The 20,016-nt window shown below is 31.1% G+C and overlaps 1 protein-coding gene across 1 annotated transcript; it reads left to right on the top strand.

Annotated features, from left to right (window-relative positions):
- The first annotated feature begins 28 nt into the window (after positions 1 to 28).
- On the top strand, positions 29 to 14,099 carry LOC143068522 (motile sperm domain-containing protein 1-like). Its single transcript, XM_076242653.1, has 7 exons — positions 29 to 183; positions 4,947 to 5,131; positions 5,763 to 5,838; positions 6,299 to 6,393; positions 6,838 to 6,966; positions 7,629 to 7,790; positions 13,129 to 14,099. Exons 2-7 carry the CDS (start codon positions 4,990 to 4,992, stop codon positions 13,158 to 13,160), a joined length of 636 nt encoding a protein of 211 aa, XP_076098768.1. The 5' UTR covers positions 29 to 183; positions 4,947 to 4,989; the 3' UTR covers positions 13,161 to 14,099.
- Positions 14,100 to 20,016: the final 5,917 nt, after the last annotated feature.

Genomic DNA, 20,016 nt, shown 5'->3' with positions numbered 1-20,016 from the left:
GAAATTTCGGGATTTTTCATCAAAGATTATAGTTTAAACCCGATGAGCTCAAATGAAAATTACACATGAAATGGTGACGTTTAACACAAGGACAACAACAATAACAAAACCAGCTGATTTCACGACGCCAAATTTAGAATTCTTTATGCAATCACCAAAGAAAGACACATACTTTATCATTTTGTAAGGATCGATATAAAAATACCTAATATATAATACATTTCAATGACATTGTTTTTATACAATTATAAGCATGGATATAAGTCAATTGATGACAGTGATGTTTCTGAAACATATTTTTATTTATTATGCCTATGAGTATGAGTCACTATAGATCTCATGGTTATTTGGGAGTCTGTAACACTCAACCTGAGACCTGATTCTAAGGTCCTGAGACCTCGAGACAACACTGGTGCAGGTCGTTTCGTAACCTTGTCGTTTCATAACTTACTAGGTTGTTTCGTACCTGAGCTGTTTTGTAACCTTATATCAATACACCTTATTGCTATTTGTCCTCCATTACCACTGATTACTGAATATCACGCAGGTTCCTGTAAAATTTTGACGTTATAAAACAAAATATCTGACGCCACAATGGAAAAGTGATTGTTGTAAATTGCGTCAAAAGTTCAAGCGGCCGGGTCAGCCGAGATTAGCGATAAGGTGTATAAAGACAATATATGATAATAATATGAGTCGTAGGTTACTTAAAAAATAATAAAAAGACCTATTGATGTATATATATACCTTGTTGATCAAAATCCAACCATAAATGCTCTCAAAATATTTTTGGAAAAAAATGTGTTTTTATATGAATATATAGCAAAAAAATCTCAAGTGACGAATACTTATGGCCACACTCTGTAATTTTACACTTTACAAGTACAGTTTTGCACATATGCACATATATATAATTATGTGAATAGAACAGAAGAATTTAAATGTCCATCATTCCTCTTCTAAGTCTACAGATCAAGTTAATATCCGAAGGTAAACTAAACAGATATCAGCGTGTTAGGACCCACTACATACAAGGCAGTTTTTTTTTTTTATTTATCTTTATTCAATTCTTCAACATATATATACAACAGATATATTACATATTACACAAAATTATCACAAAGCAATGTTTTAAGTATAATCACATATATATAATCAGCACAATAATTAGAAATTAAATGTTATGACACCTTCGGTTTCTTGTACCAGAATATTATTTTTTAAAAAGTGTTTCTCAAAAACATTTCTCATACATTTTGCATCACACAAATATTCATACAGGTAAGTTATATAATGTTTTACAGTGTATTTAGATAGTCTAATAAGATCAACATTACTGTTTAAATTTTTAAGTAAATTCCTTCTTCTGAAGATACAATATCTCGCTACAGATAACATGAAATTGACAAAACTTACATTTACGCCTTTGATAGATCCAAATAAACCAAACATAAATACCTCTTCATACACTAAATTATCAATTTTGTCAGAATCAACATTATGAAATAAAACTGACAACTTCTGTTGCATAAACAGATGAAATTCTACTAATTCAGAACATAATAGAAATAAATGAGTGATATTTTCTACTTCCTTTTCACATACATCACATACATTGTAATTTCATACAAGGCAGTGATATGGTTTGCCTTATTATTATAAAGGTAGATTTATAGTATACCGCCATCTGGGATTGTACAATCACAGTGCAAAATCGGTCTAGTTATTTGCTCAAATCAGCAAATTTTGAAAAAGATTTGCAATTTTATGGTTAGACTGTTTATTTATATGAAGAAAACTTGTTAATTTATTGTATTGTTTATACTATTTTAACAAATATCAACCTTTTGTGGTTTTTAAAATCATTTTTTTCAAATGAGCCATTTAAGGGGATATAACTCTTTTAGTACAAAATTTATACTGGGCTAATAGGGATTTTTTTTTTTACTTGTGGCAAGAAAACAAGTTCGGTGACACCATGTTTTCTTTTTATTTTCTTAAAACTTATCATAAAACTATCTTCTCACAATTTATTTCAAAATTTTATCTCATAGAATTTTTTTTATGCACTCTTATGTGTTTTTTCATGAACAAACTAACCAAATTTAGGCAATTTTCAACGACTCGTAGCTTGAAAAATAGCACGGTGACCCATACTGTGTATTATATTTTTGAAAAAAGCATAGTAAAATCTTCATTTTGGCATATTATAAGAAAATTCTGTCTCAAAAAAAATTTACTTAATTATTTATGATCTACCTTAAATTAGTGGAGAATAAAGGCTTTTTCCCCTGGAGAAAAATCCCAATTTGAAAAAAAAAATGGCTTAAAATTATTCCCAGAAAGACAACTTTTTTCCCAAACAGTGCAGTCTCAATAGTTATTGTGCATGAATACAAACTGAAAAAAACACTCATTTAAACATTTTTCATGCCTAAAAATAACTATATGTGCACATTTGAGGGTCTGTTTATGTATCATCACTGACAAAATGGGGTCTTACTTTAAAACAGGGTTTGACTCTTGAAAATGAGTCTGTAAATTGAAGTTTCAGTCAAATTCATGGTTTATTTTAAATTTCCAAATTTGATGAAAATGACACATATTTTCCCAATAAAATAGGGTAACTAGAGGTAGTTTTGAAAAAAGCCAACAATATCACTGTAAGGACACATTTTCTCATTCTGGGATAAATACACTAAAATCAGTATTGCAGACTAGGGGAATAGCTCAGCCTCTGGTAGCATGGATGGAGGCGATTACATATGAAAACATAAAAACACATCAGCTTCCATTTCTACATTTTAATCAGACAAAGATGACGTCACAAACAAAAATACAAAACACAGGCAAAAGGGGAACAACTCTCTCTTACACAAATAAACATAATCCAACAATACATACCGATATATCACACCAGATGTCCTGTAGTACATTGTTTAGGAGGTGTGCTTTTGTATATGGACCAACTGCTGCTGCTGCTCCGGTTACAAATCAACATAGTTACGTATCGACCAGGTACGAAACGACCAGGTTACGAAAAGACATGCCTTCGACAACACTTTGGTCGTGCTAGAGTAGAGACCTATATCTCCATTGTTGGAAAACCATGACATATGGTATCAGGTCTGATTGCTTTCAAAACACATTCCCACCCTAAACGTTTGCCTCCTGCGTTTGTTCCCACTCTATATATGGATGGAACGGATCTAGGGTGTGTCTGTGAAAGGGGGCGAACGAGAATGGAATGATTTATAACATACTATGCATGCTAAGTAAACATGTATATCCAAAATACAATAAGTCTGAAATACTCAGTTAACAATCCATATACTAGATATTATATATAAAAAAGAAGATGTGGTATGATTGCCAATGAGACAACGTCCACAAGAGACCAAAATGACACAGAAATTTATAACTACATATATAGGTCACTGTACAGCCGTCAACAATGATCTACATGTATCAAAATTTTGTGTGTATTTTAGCTTAGACTTCATCTAAATAACTATTGAGATGACCTCCGAATACTGATGATGGTCACATTACACAATATAAACATCAACATAAATAGGTTAAATATTGAATTCAGAATGGAAATGGGAAATGTGTCAAAGCCACAACAACCTGACCATAGAGCAGACAACAACCAAAGGCCACCAATAAATATAAATAAATATATATATCATGTATATATTTGGAAGTTTTCAACGACCTTGACTGGCTATATATACAGCCCTTGCATGGTTGGTAATAAATAGATAGTAACCTCGTGCAATTGGATTTTTCTAATTTTGTTGGATTCCATGTTATATTTTTAAAAAATAGGTTAATTATCATCTTGTTTAACTGTATACAAATGAGTTTTTGTGGATCAAAAAGATTAAACTTTGTTTCACTTTCAATGTTGACATTCTTTTCCTTTAAATTACTGAACATGCATAGTTCATGGGTAATACATCTCTAGCTAAGGGGTTAAATTGATGGTCACATGAATATGGAGGTTGAGAATTATTCACTTGCAAGTAATAAACTTATCATCAATGTTTTGAGCTTATTGGGACAAAGTTGAACCATACTGGCTGCTTAAAGCGAATTATCATCTCACTTGTTCACTTTCATAAATGATTAAACGGAATAAGAAATGATATTTCATTTTTTTTTATTTATCTCATACAGCTCTAGTGCCTCTTTAAATTTGCCTTAACCAAATTTCTTTTGAAACTTATACACAATATTTATTACCACAAAACTCAGATCAAGTACAAATTTGGGTACCGTCACATTTACTGTTCTTCAGTTATGTCCCTTTATAACTTTATATGATATGCAAGCAGGGGCAGCATCTGTGTCCTTTGGACACATTCCCCATTTATCATTGTTTATTATTTTTTATATATATCAATATCCCCCTTTAATGAATATTCTTATAATATACATAAATTTTCAACAATGAATATAATATCTTCATTCAAGTGTATTTTCCATTTGTTAAAAAGTCTGTTTGTTATTAATCTGGGAAAAAGAAGAGGGCATAATACATTTTTGTATATACATGTATGATGTAATGGTGAATTTAATAATTGGTCATTAAGTTTGAAACTATCTGTTTTCCATCCCATTATAACCAAACTGCAAAACCATGACTAAAAAACCTTAACAAAGAATAGCAGGAGATGGCATTAATGTCTTGCTTTGAAAGTATGGTTCTTAATGATGGTTTACAAAAAAAAAACATTGATGTTTAAGTGGATATCCAATTTCCATTAAATAATAAACAAACTAAAAAGTTTTACCTATCTCATTAAAATCCCATTGGTTAAAAAGTTACAAACCATTAATTGCAATTTGCTGATGTTTTAAACTTCTTCATTTCATAAATGTTCATGCATTATTGAATTGAAGTTTCTTTTTTTACTAACATTCTTTTAACTTTTTTTTAGATTCAAAGAAAGCATCAACAAGATAAAAGACTACTCATGACAGATGCAACCCTCTCAACTGACAGATGGCAAACTCCCACTGTTTGTCTTTCCATCAAACCTGACATTTTATTCAGATGACCAGTCATCACATAAACAAATACTGACTGTGTATAATCCTTATGACTCTCCTCTAAAGTTTAAAGGTTTGTATTATGTACTTTAAAGAAAAATATGAAAAAATTGTTTGTGTCAATCAATCAACTTTTAATGTTGCGCTTGATAACTATTTTGTTCTGAGCGTCACTGATGAGTCTTGTGTAGACGAAACGTGTGTATTAAATTATAAGCCTGGTATCTTTAACTATTTACACCACTGGGTCGATGCCACTGCTGGTGGACGTTTTGCCCCCGAGGGTATCACTAGCCAAGTAGTCAGCACTTCGGTGTTCACAGGGATATCATTATCATTGATATGATCATTTTTACAAATTTCCTGTTTACAAAAAATTTTAATTTTTCGAAATACTAAGGATTTTCTTATCCAAGGCATAGATTACCCTAGCCATATTTGGCACCACTTTTGGGAATTTTGGGTTCTCAATGCTCTTAAACTTTGTACTTGTTTGTCTTTACAACTATTTTGATCTAAGTGTCACTGGTGAGTCTTGTGTAGACAAAACGCTCGTCTGGCATATTAAATTGTAAACCTTGTACCTTTGATAACTATTATGTGAAAATTGCATTTACCTATATTTCATGACAATTCTTTCTGTTAAAGGTTATATAACATATCGTATATAGATTACTTTATTGTTCTTCTTATTTTGATTTAAGTGTTGTGTACAGCACCAAGAAGATACACAGTTGTTGATTCAGAAGGAACTATTAGACCAAGATGTTGTGTTGATATGTAAGTTAATTTATGTAATGTAATGTGACGCTAAAACTTATTGGTCAAGTCATTACAGTGATTGGTTACTACTACACTTTATCAGTTTGGATTTCAAATGCAAAGACAACAGATCTCCAAAAAACTGGGTTTTCAAAGGCTTGTATCTCAAAAACTCACATAGATTTATCTTTATTTTTCAATGATTTTGAGCAATACATCTGACAACTGTATTTTGTATATGAAACAATTGTAAGGTATACATCATGTCTGTCTGGCAGGGTTCATTAGACTCTGAACTCATTTTCGAAGTTAATTGGTAAATGTTTAGTTTCAAGTTTAGATCATTGATATTTGATGCATGAAAGGTAAGGTATACCTGACAGTCTGGTCCATTTTGTATTCATGTACATGTACTCTAAACAATAAGTTAATCAGTAACCAATTTCATATTATTTGATCTGTTCTTTGATATTTTCAGAGTTGTGAGACATATTGATATTAATATAAACAATGAAGGGGTCAAAGATAAATTTAGAATACAAGTGGTGGAACATGGACAAAAGAAAGTTATTGGTAAATTATATAAAATTATTTATTAATAACTTAATTCCTTTGTCATAACATTGATGTTCTTTTCCTGTTTTCTTACGAAGAGTATATTTCACAGCTTGTTTGCTATGCTTGTGTCTGTAGTCATGTGTTCGATTTTAGGTCACATTAAAAAAAATCCGCTATGTCACATATTTTGGTAAAATTTTGCATACAACTCTGTCTTGTTGAGTTATAACTGAAAAATATTCTTTTCAAATTGACAAATTAGATAATCTTTCAATGATTTCATGTTAACATTGTATGGCTATAGGATTCTGCACTCATCAAGTCATTAGGTTATAACTTGAGCAGTTTATTATAATTACAATTGATAAATTCAAGTTTTATCTTAATGGGTTTTTCTAAATCTTTACAGAAAATGCCACAAATTAAATGCATAAGAAAATTTATTCTTCTATTTTACAGGAAAGAAAGAAATTATATCGGTATTACTGCCTAAAAAAGAAAGATCTGTACAACCAGAGGAAAACTTCCAGTCCTTGCCTTCATCTACATTGCTTGCCGATAGATCTCAAAGCCTTTCATCCAGACCAAGTAAGTCATATTATGCTTTTGACCAAATTATGGCATCTTTTTCATGTGTCATTTAATACTAAGTGCTTCTAAGTGTTTATTGTTGTTTTTCAATGCAATCCTAGTTTACTGTTCAATGCCATCATGTAGATATATTTATACGTTTATGAAGTACTTGTCCACTGCTTGATAATATTTCCTCCAGATTACCACTTTAAACTGATTTGACAGATATTCTTGGTTTACGCCAAAAACAGGTCAGATTATTATTTTACTGTGATTGGATTATGTCCCTTTAAAATAGGAAAATGGTTTAGGAATAATAATATAGGGATAGCAATTTTCATAGATTTCATGGATAACGATAAACCACGGAATAAATTTGTTTGAAAAAAATTTCTATAGGCTTGTATGCAGACTTTAGCAAAATCACAAAACATTATTTTTCTTCAATCAAAATTTATTTAATATCCAGAATCTTTAATGAATTCACAGTGATATATTTTGTAAACCTTGAAACCAGTTAAACAGACATGTAGATTAAAGGAAGAGAATTTCCAGAGATAGGAACCTTAAAAATGTGCAAAAAATTGAAATTTTGTATCAGCTTAAGTGTATTGATAAATTTTAATTTAAAAAAAATGTTTATCATGTCAAATTATTTGTTATTGTTTGTATTATAGGTAGATCTGAGAATAGTGGTGGACCCAGTCTGTTTGTGATTATTACTGCCCTAGTTTGTATTATTGCCCTCATGCTACCACAGCAGGGAGATATTGCCACCCGTCTTCCAGACTACTTGCATTTGTCAGTACCACAGAAACTTATAGCTGCATATATTTTAGGTAAGGCTATTATAAAAACTTGCATATATAGTCATTGTGATATTCCCCTTTTTGTCCCCTGCGAAACTTGTTGCTGGCAACATAAAAACACTGGGTCCATCCATCCAGTTTTGTTAAGGCTCTGGCATGTACAGTACTTGCAAGATCTTTATAAAACTTGTATCATAGGTTTATATCATCAGAATAGGACAAGTTCGAAAATCAGTACAGATCATCTATTTATAGAACAATAAATATATGAAATTTTGCATTGTTAGCACTCTCATGTGATCAATTCTTGCCAGATTTTTATTAAACTTAAATCATAGTTTTATATGAGCCATGTCTGACAAATTCCAATATTAGTGCAGATCATTTTTATACGACCGCAAAATTTGAAAAATTTTTCGTCGTATATTGCTATCACGTTGGCGTCGTCGTCGGCGTCGTCGTCTGCATCGTCGTCGTTGTCGTCGTCCGAATACTTTTACTTTTCGCACTCTAACTTTAGTAAAAGTGAATGGAAATCTATGAAATTTTAACACAAGGTTTATGACCACAAAAGGAAGGTTGGTATTGATTTAGGGAGTTTTGGTCCCAACATTTTAGGAATTAGGGGCCAAAAAGGGCCCAAATAAGCATTTTCTTGGTTTTCGCACTATAACTTTAGTTTAAGTTAATAGAAATCTATGAAATTTTGACACAAGGTTTATGACCACAAAAGAACGGTTGGGATTGATTTTGGGAGTTTTGGTTTCAACAGTTTAGGAATTAGGGGCCAAAAAAGGGCCCAAATAAGCATTATTCTTGGTTTTCGCACAATAACTTTAGTTTAAGTAAATAGAAATCAATGAAATTTAAACACAATGTTAATGACTACAAAAGGAAGGTTGGTATTGATTTTGGGAGTTTAGGTCCCAACAGTTTAGGAATTAGGGGCCAAAAAGGGACCCAAATAAGCATTTTTCTTGGTTTTCGCACCATAACGTTAGTATAAGTAAATAGAAATCTATGAAATTTAAACACAAGGTTTATGACCATAAAAGGAAGGTTGGTATTGATTTTGGGAGTTTTGGTCCCAACAGAATAAGGGGCCCAAAGGGTCCAAAATTAAACTTTGTTTGATTTCATCCAAATTGAATAATTGGGGTTCTTTGATATGCCGAATCTAACTGTCATGACTGTGTATGTAGATTCTTAATATTTGGTCCCGTTTTCAAATTGGTCTACATTAAGGTCCAAAGGGTCCAAAATTAAACTTAGTTTGATTTTAACAAAAATTGAATCCTTGGGGTTCTTTGATATGCTGAATCTAAAAATGTACTTAGATTTTTTTTTATTGGCCCAGTTTTCAAGTTGGTCCAAATCAGGGTCCAAAATTAAACTTTGTTTGATTTCATCAAAAATTGAATAATTGGAGTTCTTTGATATGCCAAATCTAACTGTGTATGCAGATTCTTAATTTTTAGTCCCGTTTTCAAATTGGTCTACATTAAAGTCCAAAGGGTCCAAAATTAAACTAAGTTTGATTTTAACAAAAATTGAATTCTTGGGCTTTTTTGATATGTTGAATCTAAACATGTACATGTACTTAGATTTTTGATTTATGGGCCCAGTTTTCAAGTTGGTTCAAATCAGGATCCAAAATTATTATATTAAGTATTGTGCAATAGCAAGAAATTTTCAATTGCACAGTATTCAGCAATAGCAAGAAATCTTCATTGCACAGTATTGTGCAATAGCAAGAAATTTTCAATTTCTCAGTATTGCACAATAGTAAGAAATCTTCAATTGCACAGTATTGTGCAATAGCAAATATTTTCAATTGCACAGTATTGCGCAATAGCAAGAAATATCTAATTGCACAATATTGTGCAATAGCAAGAAATTTTCAATTGATTGGAGTTATCTTTCTTTGTCCAGAATAGTAGTTGAATCAACTTAAATCATTGTTTTATACAATATACAATGTATATTCACTTTTACTACCAACTGATAAATTAAAACAATCTTTACCATTCAGTGATAACAAGCACCTTTTGTTACATTTTAATATTTTATGATGTATTTAAATGAGTAGTTATTGTTGCAAACTCCATTAGAAATTTGAATTGAGATCAGTTTTGGAAAAAGGGAAAGGGGGATGTGAAAAAAAATGGGGGGAGGGGGGGGGGGTTAAATATTTCTCATTTCAGATTTCATAAACAAAAAGAAAATTTCTTCAAACATTTTTTTGAGAGGATTAATATTCAACAGCATAGTGAATTGCTCAAAGACAAAAAAAATATTTTAAGTTCATTAGAGTAAGACCACATTCATTCTGTGTCCGAAACCTATGCTGTGTCAACTATTTAATCACAATCCAAATTTAGAGCTGAATCCAGCTTGAATGTTGTGTCCATACTTGCCCCAACCATTCAGGGTTCAACCTCTGCGGTCGTATAAAGCAGCACCCTGCGGAGCATCTGGTTAAAAGAGTTATGTCCCTTGGGTATATTACCTTTTTTGCATGTTTTTAATAAACTAAAGGTCATGAAGAGAATCTTTTGTTATTAAAATTATTCAACAAAATGTGATCTACAAATTAGTCAAAATGAACAATTTTCAATTGACCACTTATAGGAGCTATCAGCATTATAAGAATACTTTGAGTCATTTTGTGGGTTTTTGTGCAAAACAAATACATTGTCAAATAACCCGAAAACAGTTATTGCCCTAGAATGATGCTTTTTTAATATTCATTAATCACAAACTATTATAGATGGAGAGAAACAGTAAAAAAGCAAAATATATTTTCAGCACATTATATTTAGATTAACAAATCAGTCATCACGGCGTAAATTGTCTCCCTTGTATTAACCAATCACAATATGGCAGTTTAACATGAAGTATGATTAATATAGATATTGGGTATTAAATTGCAAAGGCATACAAGAAAAATTTGCACATCTTTTTCTTGTATTTTTTTTTATCTACCAGTAACTTTCTTGAAGCAGTACACAATGGATTGCAAAAATAACAATGTGGAGCTCCACATTTTTTTTTTATATTCTTTTTGTATACTTAAAATTTTAATATTATTTTACTCTCCAAACCATTTTATAAACTGCAAAATTAAATTTCAATTTAAATGATAAATGATAACTTGAATTACAGATACAATTTGTTAAAATCAAGTTTGATTTATTAATAACACTTATTTTTCAGCAGTATATTTACACATACAGCTATCAGCTTATCTGTAGAAAAGATAAAATGTAGTTTGAAAAGATTTTATTGTATAATTGTTTATCCCATAATCATAGGAAAAACTGTTATCAGATTTTATATTAAAGTCCATTGATAAGTAAGGTGTGTGTAAAATTTACGTCAGACTATGGTCATTTTATAAATTTTCTGTTTACAAAACTTTGAATTTTTCGAAAAACTAAGGATTTTCTTACCCCAGGAGTAGATTACCTTAGCCATATTTGGCACAACTTTTAGGAATTTTTGATCCTCAATGCTCTTCAACTTTGTATTTATTTGGCATTTTAACTATTTTGATCTGAGCGTCACTGATGAGTCTTATGTAGACGAAACGCGCGTCTGCCGTATAAAATTATAATCCTGGTACTTTTGATAACTATTGGGATTCCTTTAATGCCTTTACATGCTTGTAATTTTCATATATCTGGAATTTTATAATTAGTTATAGTTAAATACATGTCATCCAGAGTTGATTTACTTTTTCTTAAGTTTGCTTCAACCAAATGCTCTGAAACTTATACACAATGCTTATAACCACAAAACACAGATCTATTTTAAACTTTGGTGATGTCAGTATTACATTTCTAGAGTTATGCCTCTGTACCAATGGAAAAAATGCTGAAATTTTTGTTTCTGATCTCTAACTTTTATTAAGTTTGCCACAACCAAATATTTTGAAACTTATACACAATGCTTTTAAGTTATGTCTCTTTTTTACTTAAAGTGCAAGCAGAGGCATCATCTTTGTCCCATAGACAAATTCCTCATTTATTTGAGTACATTTCTTGTTGTAATAGCTGTCACAAAGATTTGACATTTGTTATTAAAAAAAAACGGACATTTGAAAGATAAACATGAAATGTAAAGCCAACTTATACTTTAATAGAAACAATATTGTATCATTTGAAAAGTATCTGCTTCACAAATAATATTGGCCTGGTTTGACAATATCTTAAACTGACTGAAACTATGATGATGTAGTGCTGGTGGTAGGAAAGGGGTAACATATGTAATCAACTCCTCTGACGGTTTAAAAACCCACATCCCTGAAACTTGACAACAGGTTGCATTTATGTTAGAGATGTGCACCTGCTATTTAGGAATTGTTTTAAGAATATTTTCCTAGCTAAGGAACTTAGTCATTTTATAGGAAAATGTATAAAAGATTGTACAGTTTTAGTGTAATCAACTCTTCTATGGATAATGTCCTTTGTTCATTGATAGATTGTTGTCTCACTGGCATTCTTACTGTATCTACTTGTTTTTATTTTACGACTGCAAAAATTGAAAATTTTTTGGTCGTATATTGGAATGACGTTGGCGTCGTCGTCATCATATTCGTCCAAAGACATTTGGTTTTCACACTATAACTTTAGTATAAGTAAATAGAAATCTGTGAAATTTAAACACAAGGTTTATGACCATAAAAGAAAGATTGGGATTGATTTGGGAATTTTTGTCTCAACAGTTTAAGAATAAGGGGCCAAAAAGGGCCCAAATAAGCATTTTTCTTGGTTTTCTCACTATAACTTTAGTTTAAGTAAATTGAAATCTATGAAATTTAAACACAAGGTTTATGACCATAAAAGGAAGGTTGGGATTGATTTTGGGAATTTTGGTTCCAACAGTTTAGGAATTAGGGGCCAAAAGGGTCCAAAATTAAACTTTGTTTGATTTGAAACATTATTTGATTTCATCAAAAATTTAATTCTTGGGGTTCTATGATATGCTGAATCTAACCATGTATTTAGATTTTGGATACTAGACCATAAAAGGTAAATGTCCAATTTAAATTTTTTAAGTTTAAGTTCTTAGACCACTTTCATTCTGTGTCAGACACCTATGTTGTGTCAACTATTTAATCACAATCCAAATTCAGAGCTGTATCAAGCTTAAATGTTGTGTCCATACTTGCCCCAACTGTTCAGGGTTCGACCTCTGCGGTCGTATAAAGCTGCGCCCTGGGGAGCATCTGGTTAACATTGCCTATAGCTATCATTTAATCAATAGTTTAATAGTCCAAAATATCCAAAATCATTGAAACATCAGGTAGTATTCTGAAACAAATAAAATTTTTAGATGTTGACATATATTTTTGTTCTCTTTACAGGATTGGTTACTATGGTGATATTACATGTGTAGTGAATGGATGAAGTTAGTGATGCTTTGCCTTTTTTCAAGCGACCATATTGTGATACAGTGTTTTTATTATTGTTTGATTAACATATTTATAAACGCCCTCTGGTCTTGTTTAAGGGTAAACTTTTTTATTGGTATTATCCAAAACAAACTTTAGAAGTACAATTTCTGATTACTTAGTTACAAATGCATATACATGCTTGCTAATGACTTTTATTTTTAACTCCATGATTTGTTTTGTAAAGATATTTAAAAAAAATCAATAAACCATGAATTGAATATGGCATTCGTATAACATTGTATCTTTTTGTTGGCAGCATCTTGAAATGACTATCAGCAAATGGAATAGAATAATCATTCATGAGAGAATTTCTAAACAAGTATTTATAAAGAAGGGAGATAATTCATTAAATAAACTTGAATATTTAGAAATTTCAAATGCAAACCTCATACATATAATAAATGAAGAAGTGGCAATTATTTAAAGTCAGAAGGACCTTATAATAGTCACTGTTTGGGTCTTGAAAGTAAAATATCATGAAATATACAGAAAATTTATTAATTGGAAAGTATGACATTAATGGTTTAAATAATGTTTTCAAGTTTTTTGTTGGTTTTAGCACAATATTTGTATGATTTATTTCTCTGTACTTTTGATTTTATTTCATTGTAAGATCTTTAAGTATTCTGTTTTTAAAAATACCTGTATTTTCCAGTTTTTGATTCATCTTGAAAAATGACCATAATTTTAGCATTTGAGTAAGTGAGTAACAACTTTTATTTGGACCAATTGATTGCAGAATGTGTTGTTTGTGAAATATTTGTGTTCATAACTTATAAAGTAGTATCGTATCATATATTAAACCTAACTATGTTGTATGTAGTATTGTATTTTATTTATATGCATTCTGAACATGTGCAATAAATGTGTTTTAAAACAAAGTCTTGCTATTATAAATGAAGAATATGTATGAACTAGAATTAGTTTACACTTGAAGATTCTCCTCTTCACTACACACCTACCACAAAAAATGAAAAAAAAAATATTAGAGCCAAATCATAATGATATGCACCCTCATGCAAGATATCACAAATAAACCACGAAGTAAAATAAATAAAGTGATGGATATCACTCATGGAAAGATTGGAAGAGTAGTTTAAATAATTTCATATCAAGGTATGATGGGGACAAAAAAAGAACATTAATAAAGCACTAATGCTGAAAATTACATAAACAGCAGGTCTTAAGAAGGAAAAGTGCTTTTCCAGTATGAAGATAAAATGAGCTCAAATTAAATAACATGGGTCTCAAAAAATTGCAAATCTAAAATTCTCCTTGTTGATTTCACCATCAATCCTTTTAAGACATAAGACCAACAGATAAACTTAAAGCTAAGAACTTTAAAGTGTCAACAAAAATAATCTAAAAATGTTGTTTTGGGGCATTTTGTATGTTAAAACATAGGTTATATGACATTGAAGATTAAAAGTTGTAGAGTGCCTTTTGATCAATTTATAAAGTATTTTCCAGCACAGAGCATTGAAAATGTACTTTTCAACATAAACAAATTAAAAAAAAAATATTTTATTGAAATGTGGATTTTATCTTTAATGATTGCAAAAATATATATTCACTTCTTCTAAATATTCAACTGATTAAATTTTTTAATAGACATTTGAAGGGGAATAAAATTTAAGAAATAAAATGTTTTGTTATACATGTATAAATTAAAACTTTTCAAATTTTACTGACTGTTTCAAGCCAATTGCTGATAAAAAAAAAAAATGAACGTACCTAAATTGTTGATTAATTACAGATGATTATTGGAAATTTATCAAGTAAATTATAGACCTTGCTTGAATGCCTTTAGATATTTATATTTATATTTTTATTTACATTTTTTTTTTTAAAGATCTTGTTAATTCTTAATTAAACATTTATCTTTCAAACATAATTTACAGAATCACTTTATGTAGTGTAGATAAAAAGTAATGGGCAATGAATAAATCTATCATCCTTTTATGTCCATCACCTAATATATATACATGTATTTGTGTATTCAATTATGAGATCAAATATTTGTATATTGAGATGTATATTGGTCTGTATTATTATGTTAGACTGAGGTTGATAAGTAATGTGGTCAATTTAATTGGCAGTTATGGAGGTGGGGCATTGTAATTAAAGGTCCACCTTGTCTCTGTTTGTTTGGTGATAATGACAGTTGTCAATCATACTAGTATTGTATCAATACTCATTTTGTTAATCAAACTCATTAAGAAAGCCTGCACATGCACACACCTTAATGACATACATTCTTGAATGAACTGCTCCAAAAATATACGCATTTTTTCACAGTTTATATGTGTATTGTTTGCACATAAATGAGAACTATAGGGAACTATATTTCAGTGCAGTGAATACATTTAGTAGCTAACCTGTCAATCTAATTAAAATTAAATCTCTCACTCACTCATTTTTTAATGCTTGGTCGCTGCGACCAAGCATTAAAAAATGAGCGAGTGAGAGATTTAATTTTAATAAGATTGCTAACCTGTCATGTTGTTAGGGAGGCCAGTGCCTTAAGAAAGATTTAGAACAAGTTCCAGTCTTTCCAAAAAACTGCACAAACTATGACAGAATTATGAAGGCTGTGAAGTGACCTATAATAATTCGTCATTTGGTCTCTAGTAGCAAGTTGTCTCATTGGCAATCAGACCACATCTTGTTTTTCAATACAGCACTTTCATTTAAAAGTGTCTTAACCACCTTGGATCTATTTTTAACCTGCGTAAAAGAATCGGGTATAGTTTTCACTTGACCTTGTCTCAGTTCATCCAAAAAAAAAGGATTGGTCCAAGTTTTCTTGGCTTCTTTGAAAAGGAATGATTTGATTAAGTCTGAAGCTTGTAAAGTTGAGTTGTAATGAGTGAGCAAATTTTAGATCTGCTGTGTAACCACTTCCTCAGCTTGCCAATAGTTTGAAATTTTACGAGATTCTGTGTACAAAAACAATTAATTTTTGTCTGGCCTTTAACAAGTCACTGAATGGGACAAATAGGGATTATTGTAGAGTTGCATAAAAGATTTGTATAAAGCTTTAAATTTCAGAGAGAAGATGATCTTGATGCTTTTAAAATACCTTAAATGCAGATGCCTTATGTTTTGAAGTTTGGGTGGATTATTTGTTAAAATTGGCTCTAAATTTTTGATGTTTTATAAATTACAAAATTCACGTGATAATACAAAAATATTATTTTTTGGCCCCTTCCTTTAAAATTTATGAAGCTATGACATTATTTGTATTTAAGTTCCATTTTAGTAATTTGTTTCCATAATTTTAAATTGTTTTTGGCATAATTAACCTTTGCTGCCATCCACGATGCAAAACTTTTTATATTGATGAATTCTTTATCAAAATTGGAATCTTTTGGATAAAAAACATTTTGGATTGACGGTGGTGGCCAAGGATTTCCTAAAGCTTTTAGGTCTGAAAATTGCACAAAATCATCAAATTATGATAAAATGTAGAATATTATGTACTTTTATGAAACAAATTTATTTATTTAGATTTAAGGCTTTTCAAATAGACCCATTTACAAAACAAATTGCGAAATTTTCGGTGTTTTATTGTCGAGCCTGCAACTTTTGTTGCAGAAAGCTCGACATAGGGATAGTGATCCGGCGGCGACAGCGATAGCTAACTTCTTAAAAGCTTTATATTTTAGAAGGTGGAAGACCTGGATGCTTCATACTTTGTATATAGATGCCTCATGATACGAAGTTTCCGTCAGTCACATGTCCAATGTCCTTGACCTCATTTTCATGGTTCAGTGACCACTTGAAAAAAAAGTTCAAATTTTTTGTAATGTTGAATTCTCTCTTATTATAAGTAATAGGATAACTATATTTGATATGTGCGTACCTTGCAAGGTCCTCATGTCTGTCAGACAGTTTTCACTTGACCTCGACCTCATTTCATGGATCAGTGAACAAGGTTAAGTTTTGGTGGTCAAGTCCATATCTCAGATACTATAAGCAATAGGGCTAGTATATTCGGTGTATGGAAGGACTGTAAGGTGTACATGTCCAACTGGCAGTTGTCATCTGACCTTGACCTCATTTTCATGGTTCAGTGGTTATAGTTGAATTTTTGTGTTTTGGTCTGTTGTTCTCATACTATATGCAATAGGTCTACTATATTTGTTGTATGGAATGATTGTAAGGTGTACATGTCTAGCGGGCAGATGTCATGTGACCTTGACCTCATTTTCATGGTTCAGTGGTCAAAGTTAAGTTTTTGAGTTTTGGTCTTTTTATCTAATACTATATGCCATAGGTCAACTATATTTGGTGTATGGAAATATTTAATGATCTTTATGTCAGTCGCGCAGGTTTTATTTGACCGTGACCTCATTTTCACGGTTCATTGCACAGTGTTAAGTTTTTGTGTTTTGGTCTATTTTTCTTGAACTATAAGTAATAGGTCAACTATATATGTTGTATAGAAGCATTGTTAGTTGTACATGTCTGCCTGGCATGGTTCATCTGACCTTGACTTCATTTTCAAGGTTCATTGGTCTTTGTTTAGTTATCTTGGTTAATGTTAAGTTTATGGTACAGTTGTTATAAAGCTTAGCTTTTTACATAGGACGATCAACATAATATCAATGATTAGTATAGAAGCGAGACATTTCAGCGTGTGCACTCTTGTGAGAAAATTGATGATTTAGGCCAATTTGTGCCATAAGTGAACCTTGTCCTTTTTGTGGTCAATTCGGTCCACTATATTGGTGGTATGGAATGATTGTAAGTGTACATGTCCTACTTGCAGGTTTCATCTGACCTTGACCTCATTTTCATGTTTTTTATGGTTTGGTCTTTTTCTCAGATGCTATAAGCAATAGATCAGCTGTATTTGGTATATGGTTTGATTGTAAGGTGTACATCTGATATTTTTCAAGATTCATTGGACAATGTTAAGTTTTTGTGGTTTGGTCTACTTCTAAGATACTATAAGCAACAGGACCACTTTAGTTGGTGTATGGAATGATATTAGGAAGGCAGGTTTCAAGTTTTTGTTGTACATTGTTTTATTCATTTCTCAGATACTACGGTATAAGGCATAGGTCAACTATATTTGGTGTATGGAATGATTACTTCGTGTACCAATACATGCTGTCTAGCTGGATTCATCTGAACTTGATCTCATGTTTATGGTTCATTGGTTAATGTTCAGTTTTTGTTGAGACTAAGACTTCTGTTGCAGAAAGCTTGGCATAAGGATAGTGATCTGGCAGTGGCGGTGTTCGCTCACTTCCTAAAAGCTTTGTATTTTACAAACCTGGATGCGTCATACTTTGTATATAGATGTCTTATCATTATGTTTTGTAGATTTCTTCTGTCATATGTCCATGTCCTTGACCTCATTTTCATAGTTCATCCACTACTTGATAAAAAAAAATTTAATGTTAATTTCTGTTTTATTATGAGTAATGGGATGACTATATTTAGAATGTGCATACATTGCATGGTCCTCATGCACGTCAGACAGTTTTCATTTGACCTTAACCTCTTTTCATGGATCAGTGAACAAGGTTAAGTTTTCATTGTCAAGTTCATATAGCAGTTACTATAAGCAATAGGTCTACTATATTTGGTGTATGGAATGATGTCCAACTGGCAGGTGTCATCTGACCTTGACCTAATTTTCATGGTTCTGGGGCTAAGTAAAGTTATTGTGTTTTTGGCTTTTTTAAAATACTTTATGCAAGAGGTCAAATATATTTGGTATATGGAAATATTTTATAATGAACAAAAAGTTACATGTCAGTCTTGCAGATTGATTTGACCTTGACCTCATTTTCATGGTTCATTGCTCAGAGTTAAGTTTTTGTGGTAGATCTCTTTCCTTAAAACTATCAGCAATAGGGCAACTATATTTATTGTATGGAAGGATTTTGAGGTATATTTGTCTCTCTGGCAGATATCATCTGACTTTGACCTTATTTTCATAGTTCATTGGTCAATGATAATTTTTATGGTTAGGTTTGTTTCTTAGAAACTATAAGCAATAGGTCAACTTTATTTAATATTTACTAGTAGATTGATTGAAGGTGTACAAGTCTGTCTGGCATGGTTCATCTGACCTTGACCTCATTTTCATGGATCAATGGTCAATGTTTAGTTTTCTTGTTTGTCTGCTCATCAGAAACTATAACCAATAGATCTACTATATTTGGTGAATTGAATGATTATAAGGTGTACATGTATTTCTTGTTTGGTAAGCTTACCTTGACCACATTTTCTCGTGTTAAGTTTATGTGATACTTAATAGTAAAGGTTTATATTTAGGACTATCAACATACAACCAATGCCATGTCATGATGGTAAGTAAAGAAGGCGACACATTTCAATGTGTGCACTCTTGTTGTAATTAGGTGTTTCTCTGATGCTGTAGGCAATAGGCTATTTATATATATATAAAGGAAAATATAAAATTTATCTGTACAAGCTTAACAATATGAAGGAAAGTGAAACCCATTGAATTTTCCTTGTTTCATAGCAATTTTATATGTTATGACAATGTATGTGAGTTATTTAGTCCTGCATTGCTATTGGTGGTTTTAAATGTTCACTATTCAAAATTTCCAATAATTCAGTGCAGAAATGAGCATGGCTTAGATGAGACTGAAAAGAGAACACCAATATTAACCAATATTATGCTGTAATCATTCATTTAATGAAATAACTTCCAACATATGCAGGATCTAGGATTCTTTACATACATCCTTTCAGTTTATCTATATAGTAATTTTTTTTTATTGTGGGATAGGTGATCCTTTTTCAACAGCATAC

This window comes from Mytilus galloprovincialis, chromosome 3, assembly GCF_965363235.1.
Source record: "Mytilus galloprovincialis chromosome 3, xbMytGall1.hap1.1, whole genome shotgun sequence".
Classification (NCBI taxonomy): Eukaryota; Metazoa; Mollusca; class Bivalvia; order Mytilida; family Mytilidae; genus Mytilus; species Mytilus galloprovincialis.
This window is presented reverse-complemented; position numbering and strand designations above follow the sequence as displayed.